Source organism: Anas acuta, chromosome 1 (genome assembly GCF_963932015.1).
Source record: "Anas acuta chromosome 1, bAnaAcu1.1, whole genome shotgun sequence".
Taxonomy (NCBI): Eukaryota; Metazoa; Chordata; class Aves; order Anseriformes; family Anatidae; genus Anas; species Anas acuta.
The window spans coordinates 137,331,479-137,342,348 of NC_088979.1; the positions used below are offsets into that span (position 1 = coordinate 137,331,479).

General features: G+C 44.4%; 1 protein-coding gene across 2 annotated transcripts in view; it reads right to left on the bottom strand.

Annotated features, from left to right (window-relative positions):
- Positions 1–9,655, bottom strand: part of AEBP2 (AE binding protein 2) — a 56,644-nt gene extending 46,989 nt beyond the window's left edge. The window contains exon 1 of one of the 2 annotated variants that reach the window (XM_068659340.1): positions 8,739–9,655. In XM_068659340.1, the coding sequence (XP_068515441.1) occupies positions 8,739–9,469 (731 nt within the window). In that variant the 5' untranslated portion in view covers positions 9,470–9,655. The remainder of the gene's footprint in view (positions 1–8,738) is intronic. The other variant, XM_068659350.1, reaches the window with a different exon arrangement.
- Positions 9,656–10,870: the final 1,215 nt, after the last annotated feature.

A 10,870-nucleotide genomic window follows, 5' to 3' on the forward strand; every position in this document is an offset into this window, starting at 1 on the left:
GGCTTAAGCATTCTGCAGCCTTGAGTCCTGCAGGCAGTTTTGGGTGCAACAGTGTAAGAAAGACCTAAAACTGTTAGTATCCAAAGGAGGGCTACAAATATGGTGAAGGGTCTGGAGGGGAAGATGTATGAGGAACGGCTGCGGCCCCTTGGTTTGTTCAGTCCACACAGAGCAGGCTGAGGAGAGGCCTCATGGCGGCCTGCAGCTCCCTCATGAAGGGAGCAGAGGGGCAGGCGCTGAGCTCTGCTGTCTGGGGACAGGACAGGACCCAAGGGAACGGCATGGAGCTGGGACAGGGGAGGGTCAGGCTGGGTGCAGGGAAAGGTTCGGCACCCAGAGGATGGTCAGGCACTGGGATAGGCTCCCCAGGGCAGCGGTCATGGCACTGACCCTGCCAGAGTTCAAAAAGAATTTGGACACCACTGTCAGACATAGGGTCTGGTTTTTGGGCAGTCCTGTGTGAAGCCAGAAGTCAGACTCCATGTCCCTTGTGGGTCTCTTCCAACTCAGGATATTCCATGGTTCTATAATGCTATAAATCAATCTTGAAAGCAAGTCTGGAAAACTATTTATTGAGTATCTGTATAGGTATCTGTAGATTACTAAGAAATCTACATAGTGGAAAACAAGTAGTCAGGGAGATAGTAATTTTAGAGTAAACCTATTTCTAGATTAAATGTAAATACCTGGAAAAGGGAGCAACACTGCAAACATTTCAGTTTGATGGTATAAAACTGGGAGAAGATAGAAAAGCTCTTCAAGATAGATAAATCAAAGAAACTTAAAATAACAAACATGTACAGGAAACAAAACACTACTGAGAAAGCATGTTATGAATCACCACCTCTCTAGAGCTGTTTCCACTCTCTCGAATCACCTACTTTGATTATTTAGATTGTCAGCCCTAGAATATTTGGGTTATGTATTAATTTAACAAAATCAGTTTTTCATCTAAGCTGTAGCATACAGAGGAACAGATAATATTATAAGAAAATTTGGAATGCAAAGTGTCAGAAGAGCACTGAGAAACTACAGCAGGTTAAATGTGTGTGCCTTGTGATACAACAGCAAACATATGCAAAAGCATTACACAAATCAAGAAACTGTAAGTGGTTCTGCCTTAAAGATACAAATAACACTGACTTTCATTTCTGGGAAACAATTCATCTTCAACCTGATTATCACCTTCAAAAGTTAGGGAACATCAACAAGTGTTTCATCATTTTAGATCTTCACTGAAACACAATCAGTAGTTAAAAAGAAAGTGTCACTTCTTTTAGCATGCTTTCCATTCTAAGAACCATGATTAATACAAAGCGGAAATAAAAGCCTTCAGGTATAGCGTTAAGGAAATTCCATCATATGTTACCATTACTGTCCCATTCACAGGATACCCATCCCCACTCCTGAACATCTAACTTAAAAAAATAAACAGAAGACAACCAGAAAAAAAGATGAACGAGCCCCAGAGGAGATGCAAACCCCCCCTCCAATTTCAGTTACTGTTGTTTGACTTAAAAATACAGACAGGACAGTCTTCTATGAAATAGCAACTTCATACTTCAGTGAAGAGTTGCTACTTCTCAAGCATTAATCAGGCATCAAAAGTGGAGAAACCAGTGGAGTTTTACTTCTCCAACTCATTCAGTTCATAATAGAGAGGTCATAATTATGGTCTGATTCTGTTCCACTTGACGCTAAATTAACAACTTGTAAATTTGTCTAATATACAGTTTGGCATGTGAATCAGCCCCAGGAAATCTACCAAAGAAACACCAGAAGTATTTTTATTTCAAAAAAAAGTTTACAATTCTCTGCTTACTATGTAATGAAAGTATTTCCTTAAGATCTTTTATATCTGAAGCCTTACTTACAATTACAACACTAACTGTAACGATCAAAATAAGGACCTCACTGCAATTTTGCACGGGAACTGCTAATTTGTACAAGATGCTACATGGAACAACATTAATCTTAACAGTAAGTGGAAAACCTTTATTTGTATTCTTATTGAAGTATACTTCATAAATGATACTACCCCTAATATGTGACAATAATCTTGTCTTTTACAGGCCTGTAAACCCAGATCACTTAGGTTCACTTTACTGATACTTCACAAGCTTGTTTGGATTATAGCTGCCTTACATAGTGCATCATGATGACTACATGACTTTCAAGATGGTATCAAATTAAATCTTTTGGTTTTATATCACTATCGAATATCTTAGCATATGCCTTAAGTAATACTCTATTAATGAAAGTATCCAGTACAACTACACAAGTAATCAACTGAAGTTTAGCAAACGATAGTTAAAAAATTAAATTTTAGTGTAAAGAGAACCATGTAGAAGCAAATCAGACATAGAAAATGAAATCCCAGATTGCCTTTTTTTTTTTTTTTGGCATTTTACTACCACAAAGGGAAAAAAGCATACTACATCTTGAGAGAGAGGCTGAAGATTTCTTTCCCCAATGATTTATTTTTTAGTTTTGCAGAATCACAACCTGATTGTGAACACCATCTTAATACATCATAAAACCAATGATAAATAGCAGGCATAACAGAAAATATAAACATTCCATAAGGAAAATTTATCTGAACATGTTCATTTTCTAAATATCAACAACTCTGGACATTAAGCATATAAAATGATAAAGATGAATCAATTACATAGCTGGATAGCAAAATAAAAAAAATCTCTAACTTGAGAAAGCTTCTAAAACTACCACTTTTTTTTTTGGCAAGCCCTTTTTTTTTTTTTTTTTTTTTTTTAAGCAAGAGGGGTAATGGTGAAAAAAAATCTGCTGCTCAAGGTAGATAGATTTACATTCCCACCTATTTCCCTGCAATTTACCTGGCTCCTCTACAGCAGGCACCGATTTTTCATTTCTTTTAGGTTAAGCTCTCACTTTTTCCTCAGGCTGTTAGGTATAATTCACTCCCTATCGTACCAGAAAAGTTTTCTGCATGCATCTCACTTTTTCCCCTTGCTGGAAACCCCTATTCCAATCTCAAATGCTCTATCTGCTCCCTTCTAAGCTATGTCCCCACTTTTCACCCAATAACAGATGGAACTACTACTACCACAACACACTGGGGTCTGCACTTACTCCTATACTGCCACATTCCATGTCAGCTCTGCATACTGCTCATTCCCTCACCATTATTCCCTAATTGAGCATGTTTTATTTCTGTTTTAATACAAACAAATATATAAAGCTATTGGAAAATATGCAGATCTGAGTAACATCAGCAAAAGTAGAATATTTTTACTGCATTACCCAAGAATTTTGATCTGTGAGCGGCTTCAGAAATGCACATCACTCTTTTCCCAAAGAGATGCTCAGGCTGCATGCAATGTGCAGCTTAACTGGAAAGTGTGTGTTGGGTGTGGAGGGCGTTGGAAATCAACGCAGCTCCTTCCACTTCTGCCTGGGAAATCCCCTAAAGTTGCTCACCAGTAAAAACCTCACATTCAAGAATTGCCAGACTTAACGGTGTCACAAAGTTAAGCAAAACGCACGTAGGCCTGTGTGAATGTACAAACCCAACATTAAAGTCATACCAATTATCTCTCACACTGAATAGGAAATTATTTCTCAAATTCTATGAAGTGTATTTAAATATTACTACAAACACAGTTCATTACAGCAAGCTCTTTCATCTAGTCCACAAAAAGACCTCATGTTAACCACTCAATTACACCAAGCTACAACTCTAGTAATAAAGATACTAGCTGTTTAAAGTTTCTCGGCTGTTTTGTCTTCCCATCAAAAGCTATTTTCTTCAGTGCCAGAAAGGACTGAGCATAACAATTACAGAAACAGTGGTTTTATTCTGCAATTTGAAAGCAAATAACAACAAATGCAGACAATACTGATATAATTTTCAGCAGAATTTTGGAATCTTGTGGAATCTCCTATACGGCCTACTGTGACGCATCAGTATTACACACATACTACAAAAATTTAATGACTTAACCACCTTGCCATAAGCGTTAATGAATGATTCTTCACTTCCTGGATAGGAACAAGTGAGACTATGCAGCAGAGAGGCCTGAAGCACTTTTTAATCTGGTCACATGGATACATGAAGCATACCTATTAGTACCATATGCCTTCCTGATTATATTTCAGTTTTACTATTCTGCCTTCATAAACATCACTCTTACAATTCATGTGTCACTGCCTAGCCTGCCTTGAAAATTACTCGCTTTTGAAGGTTTAAAAACGAGATCACATAAGAACTGCAATAAGAACTCTAAAGAACTAATTTTTAAATCGGCACACATATTAGATTGCTGACTACATCGTCATTTTAAAATCTACATCTTTCATTTTAAAAACTAAGGCTAGATTCTGGATTCTTCATCTTTTCATCTAAATCTTATTGTTCAATCTGTTAGTTTCACTCTGCCTTATTTCATTCTATATAAAGAAGAAAATAAAAATCTTAAGCTATAAAAAGAAAAACATAAAAATCTTAAGCATAAAAATGTTTATTATTAAAGAAAACCTTCCTTGAAATGGGCATTTTCAAGTCTGCGTGAAGAGCTGCTCACCTATTACACTGGGACAGAATTATTTCTAGAAGCATTCTACGCATCTATGTGATAAGATAGTTAAGTTTCCTTGAACGTTCGTTTTAGTTGGGTTCTCTTAGAAAGCTGAGGCTTATGTTGTCACATCGTCAGTCCCTCCCAATAACTGATTTCAGGGGCAAGTAATGATAGAGGTGAAGAGGCTGAAATCAGCTGTTCTGTAAAAAAGACTGCATCTAAGGAAGAGATTGCTGCACGGGTCAAGCAGCCACCTGTTAGGTTTGGCCTACCAGCTACTCAGTGAGCACTCATGTACTTGGTCAGGAGAACAGCACGTGCATGCCTGAGGCTGAAACATAATTTCAGTACCTCTTACCTGGTTACCTGGTCAGTCAGAGGAGGGAGCAAAGGACAAACTTCTAAAGAAGGCTAATGTAAGAACAAAAGACCAGGTATAACTTCCAAGCAAACTACACAGCAAATTCACAAGGGTTAAAAAAAAAAGTCATATATTTTAACTTCTGCTAAACATCTTACTACAACTGCAAGGTCTACCACTGCTCTAAATCAAACAACCTGATAATAGAATTATGTCAGATTTAAATACACTTCCATAATAAGCTTTCAACCTAACAACATTTAAACAATTTCAGCAACCTAAGTGTTTATAAGTAAATATTGTAGTTCAGCAGTAACTGAGCTGCAGACACACTTTCACTGCATTCACATCTGCTATTTAAACCCAAATCCCTGCATACACTTATGTCTAGCTTTACAGTCCAGTGATGAGCTCAGCTATATATTTTTTTTTAATAATCAAATAAACCATTATTTTTGCTTTTAAAGACATAACAAAAGTTTCTTAGCATTGTAGAAAGATTATTTGCTTACTCCAAAGGAATGTATCCATCCTTTCAGTACTCGTCTGAAGTTGGAGAAAGGCACAAGAAAATTACCAGCATTCACATGCTGATAACACCCTTAGTCCTAACTGTAAATCTGGAGGATAACTAGACCTGAATGCAGCCCATTATTAGTGAGACAGGCTGATCTGAGCTCACTCAAAAATAGCAGGCAAACTTTAGCACAGTAACGGGAACACGGCATGGTTCCCAGGAAAAACCTGGGCCTGGTATCTCACTGATCTGTAATCGTCTCAGAGTTATTGCACTGAACTCTCCCTACTGATACCACTGAGCTGAAGATGCCACCTGGTTATCTTAGATATCAGTTTGGGTTTTTCTTTTTTTTTTTGGGGGGGGGGGGTGGGGGGGGTGGGGTGGGGAGGGGGAGAGTGTTCAAACCTGCTTTAACACAACAAAGTCCATCTATGTGCATGAGAAAAGCTAGTTAAAATTCACCCCACATTTCAGGGCATCAGTATTTAACAGGTTAAAAAAAATTGGGGGGTTGGACTCGATGATCTTTCGAGGTCCCTTCCAACCCCTTTGATTCTGTGCCATTTGTACCTTGTATTTTTCAAAGGTTTACAGATTTCCTAGAGTAATGCACCAAATTATTTATTCTCTATTAGCAGATAACTGTCAACATACTTGCAAAACATTATTATCAGAAGTAGCTGAACAGTAGCTACATCTCAATTACATGCAAGCTTTCCTGTTCAGTTTTAGATGTAGTTTGTTTTGTAGTTCATTCCACTAAAACAAATTCAAACAGACAACCCATTGATAATTAAAGAGAATGATAAAGGCTGTATGCAGAGAGAGAGAGGAATTTGATCACTTAAGGAATTCAGGCACTCTCACCACACCCTCTTATTTATTCAAATTTTCTAAAGACGAAACAAGAAAAAAAATCCCAAGCCTAGAGGCATGATCTGAATGCTCCCAAACCTGCCTACACCAGGCGAATCTTTACCAAGTACACCCTTCTGCCACCTTCCTCTTGCTTAACCTAGGGACCGTGAATTCAAGCGTGTTAGCGCAACCTCCCTCTCTCCTCCCTGCCTCGGGTAATCTTGCTGTGCCACACTCTGTGAGACAACATGGCACCAAGTTTCTTAGGACTTCAGAGACAAAAAGTTAGATTCTTCATTCAGGACACAGTTAGACAGCAGAGATCACAGACTGCTGTCCAATATACTATTCATGTAAAACATCGTTTCAGATAAAATATAATTCTCCAGTACTTACAGAATTTATACTTCAATGCAGATGTGACCAAACCAATGAACGGTCAAGCCTTTAAGGAATTTAATACATTATCATAAACCTGCATCTCCACCTCTACATCCAAACTGTTCCCAGCTTTTCTGCATATTTCCTACACCTTTCCCAACACTCTGCTTGTCTGGTTGATCATCCTAAGGACACACATTATGCTCTCAGCAGCTGATAAGGGGCAGCTATCATTTGTATCAGTAGGCCAAGTGACTTGTTGGACTATGCATAGCAAAAATATTAATGCAGTCTACCACACTGCAGCAAGGAGCGTACACAAAACATTTTTATTTTTTAATCACCAGGAATAAACGACACTCTGTTAGCACCTCTCTTTTCCTACCCAACTCAACAAGCAGGCTGTGAAACTACACTACACAATTCCCTCTCAGCACCTCTGTTTTCAGCATGGAAGTTCCAAGATGAAACTTCGCAAAGATTAAAACCAAAGACGCAGCCCTCGTTTAAACCGCTAAGCACAAAGGGTCTCACTCAGCAGCTCAATTTCCACCAATGGTACTGGAAAGGAGCAACGAAGAGTGCGCACACAGATTTAATTGTGCCACTATAACAAGAGAAGCATGAAAACAATGACAGAAAAAGAAACGTACGCTAGCTCTGGAGTGTACAAGCAAAAAGTAATGGGGTCGTACCGCCAGAAAACCCATGCAACTAATTTCTGTCTTTTCCTTAACCTATAAATTGACATGACTAAAAAATGGTCGAGATTAGCACTGAACTTGATGAAAACCAAAAAAAAAAGTTATCCTAAAATTCAACTATATACCTTTTGTTTCCCCAGAAATCCATACTTACGGGATTTCAAGTAAAAAAACTCAGGTTCCAAACAAAAAAAAAAAAAAAAAACACCACTTTCCTATCTTGTTTGAAAGAAAGAAAACATAACACCTGTGAGTCCTGAAGCTTCAGAAGTCAGGTGGAAACCAGAAGAACCATTTTTTTCCCTCTATTATGGCTTTCAGGCAATTATACAGTTTTGGGGAATTGACTCATGGGGCTTTTGTTTGTTTGTTTTTATCCCTTGAGGTTAGATCTAGTGATGTCACACTTCTGCAGCATGGGTATTTCTATAGCTACTCAGAATTTGACCTAACATATTTAAAGTACGTGTCTGGGCCAAAATATGTAATTCTTCACAATTAATAACGAAACCTTCTCAAGAAAAGTAACAGAACTGTACTAACTCACTCTACAATGAAGCCTGATACTTTCTTAATGCTAAACTGAAATTTTTTAAAAAAACTGAAGTTTCCCAAAGTATTTGAAATGACTTACTAGCAAAGGGAGTGACAAAATTCTATTCCCACGCCCATTTTTTGTTCGGTTTCCCGTTTGCCAAATAAGCCACTAGCTAAGTCGTGTTCCTTGAAATGCTCAACTTCGTGGGCTAAACGAGACCTGAAATGCAGAACTCAGCCATGTGTGAGAAGCTGCTTGTGCCTTCCCACAAGAATCAAGCCGAAGTCATGGCACCAAAAGACGCGTACCTTCAGGACGTGGTAAGTAAAGAAGTAACCTTTAAAATTTACTCATTCAGAATTCAACCAAAAAGGAGCCAGAGCCTCAAATTACCAAGCCCTGCGTAATGCAGCACATGCTAATCACCCGCGCGTGCCTAGTGCTGAAAGGCCGGTCCCTTTCCCGTTGGCTGCAGCGGGATTTTGCCCCAGGCAGGAGGGGAGGGATCCCCGCTCTCATTTGAGCCCGGAGCGGGCAGGACCCGTGCCCAGCGCGTCCCCCCCCTCTCCCCGCACCAGGGCGGCCTGGCGGGGCGCACGGCACGACCCGCGGGACCCCCGACAGCAGCTCCCCAGAACAGCCCCGAGGCTGCTCGGGGAGGGGGGAGCATCGCCCCGGGGACCCCTCGGGGCTGCGGGTGGGCGCTCCCAGGGCAGGGCCCCCCCACCCAACCCCACCCCCCCCGGGCCGGCGCTGCGAGGCGGGGAGGCCCCGCAGGCCATGGCGCCCGGCCGGGCCCGGCGGGCCCCGCACTGACCTGTCCTCCGAGTCCATGCGGCTCAGGGGCTCGCCGTCCGACGACATCTCCAGGCTGCCCCGCCGGCCCCCCGACGTGGCGCTGCAGCTGCTGCTGCCGCTGCCGCCGCCGGTGCCGGTGCCGTAGCCCTCGTCGCCGCCGCTGGACACGCTGCTGCTGCTGCTGGAGCTGGAGGAGCTGGAGCTGCTCCCGCCGCCGCCTCCGCCGCCGCCGCCTCCGCCGCCGCCGCGGCCCAGCCCGGCCTCCTGGCTGCCCCGGGGGCCCTTGGGCTCCTCCTTGGCGTCGGCCTCGCTGCTGCCGCCGGGGCTGAGCGAGCGGGTCTCGTCGCTGCAGCAGCCGCTGCTCGTGCTGCCGCTGCTGCTGCCCACCAGGCTGCTCGCCTCCTCCTCGCCGCCTTCCTCCTCCTCCTCTTCCTCCTCCTCCTCCTCGTCTTCCTCCTCCTCCTCCTCCTCCTCTTCCTCGTCGTCCTCGTCCTCCCCGTCCCCGGCCTGGCTGGCGCTCTCCGGGCTGGGCTCCGACATGCTCTCCGCCTCGCCGTTCAGCAGCAGCAGCGGCTCCGGCTCCGCGGCGGCCGCCACCGACGACGAGGACGAGGGCGACGACGAGGAGCCGCTGCCGGCGACAGCGGCGGCGGCGACAGCGGCGGCAGCCGCCGCCTCCTCCTCGTCGGCGGCCGCCTGTCCGGGCAGCAGCCCCTCCGGCTCCGCCATGTCGCTGCGAGCGGCCGCCATGGCGCCTGCCAGTCGCTAAGAGCCGAGCGGGGCCGGGCGCGCGCGCGCGGCCGGCGGCGGGGGCGGACGCGCGGCCCGGGCGCGCGTGCCCGGCGTGCGCGCGGCCGCGCGCTCTCGCTCCCTCGCTCGCTCTCGCGTCCTCTCCCTCTCCCTCTCTCTCTTCCCCCCCTTTGCTCCCGCCCCGCGCCCTCCTCACCCGCACAATCGCGCGGCGGCGGCGCGAGCCGCAAAGAGGAGGGGCCGCAGCGCCGCCAGCGCCGCACGCGCTACGGGAGGCGCCCGGGGACAAACAACGGGCGGAGGGCGGGGTGGCGGCACCGTGCGGGGCGGGGCCGCGGGGAGGGGGCGGGAACGGGCGGGGCGGGGCGGGGCGGGGCGAGCCAACGGCCACAACGGCCGGTCCCAACGGCTCCCGTGTGGGACGGGGCGGGCCCGGGCTGGATGCTGGGGTCCCGAGGCGGGGAGCTGCGGGTGAGACAGACGCCGCCTCAAGCCTCCATTTGCTGCGAGGAAGCGCTGTGTGGCTGCGGGGCACAGCGGCATGGCCGGAGGTGAATGCAGAGCACAAGCTGCTTGGTTTGAGTGGAAGTAAACCCGAAGAGTTGAACGTGCTAAAAGCGAGGGGGCTGGTTTTGTCTCATAAAGCCGAGGTGGAGGTTGTTAACTTGGTTGTGTTGGGAATTGTGCCCTCTGAAGGAAAAAATAGCTATGAATGTGTAAAGTGAGTGATAAATGAACAGAATGGTTGGCAATCCTATACAGGACTATCGGGGAAAAAAAAAAAAAAAAGTGAAAAATGAAGACATTTAATATAAAATGGAACAAGCCAGGCATTGCTGCTTTCCAAGTGTCTTGTCTGCATAGACATCAAGAGAGGATTTGATAAATTGTCACGTGGAAGCGATTAGCAAAAGTTTATGGGATGGGGATTTTCAGTGAAACAGGAAGGTGGGTAGAAGCTGAGCACAGAGATGAAGTTAGGTAATTCGACATTTTTGGAGGGATGACGAAAATAATTGAAAGCAGAAAACAGTATTCTGCGTGGATTTAAAATATCACATATAGATTTGTCAACTTTTAACCAATTCTTACAGAGTTGGCTACATTTAAGAAAAAAAATCACGAAGTGGTTGTAGTTTCTTTTAAAAACAAATGACAAAACAGAACCACAACTCATTCCAGAAAAACATTGTTCATTCTGCGTAATAGGAAGAATATCACTGATTCAAGTTATAGCAGGCATACCTGGCATATCCACAGAGATCCTAGATTCAAGGAAGAGTTAACCACATAGGATTAAAATCTGGAAAGGGTGCTCCTAAAACCTGAAGTAGCTTAAATGGGGATGGCTCCTAGCCCATCAACATATGTAGTTAGTAGCAACATCAGCAACACACAGTG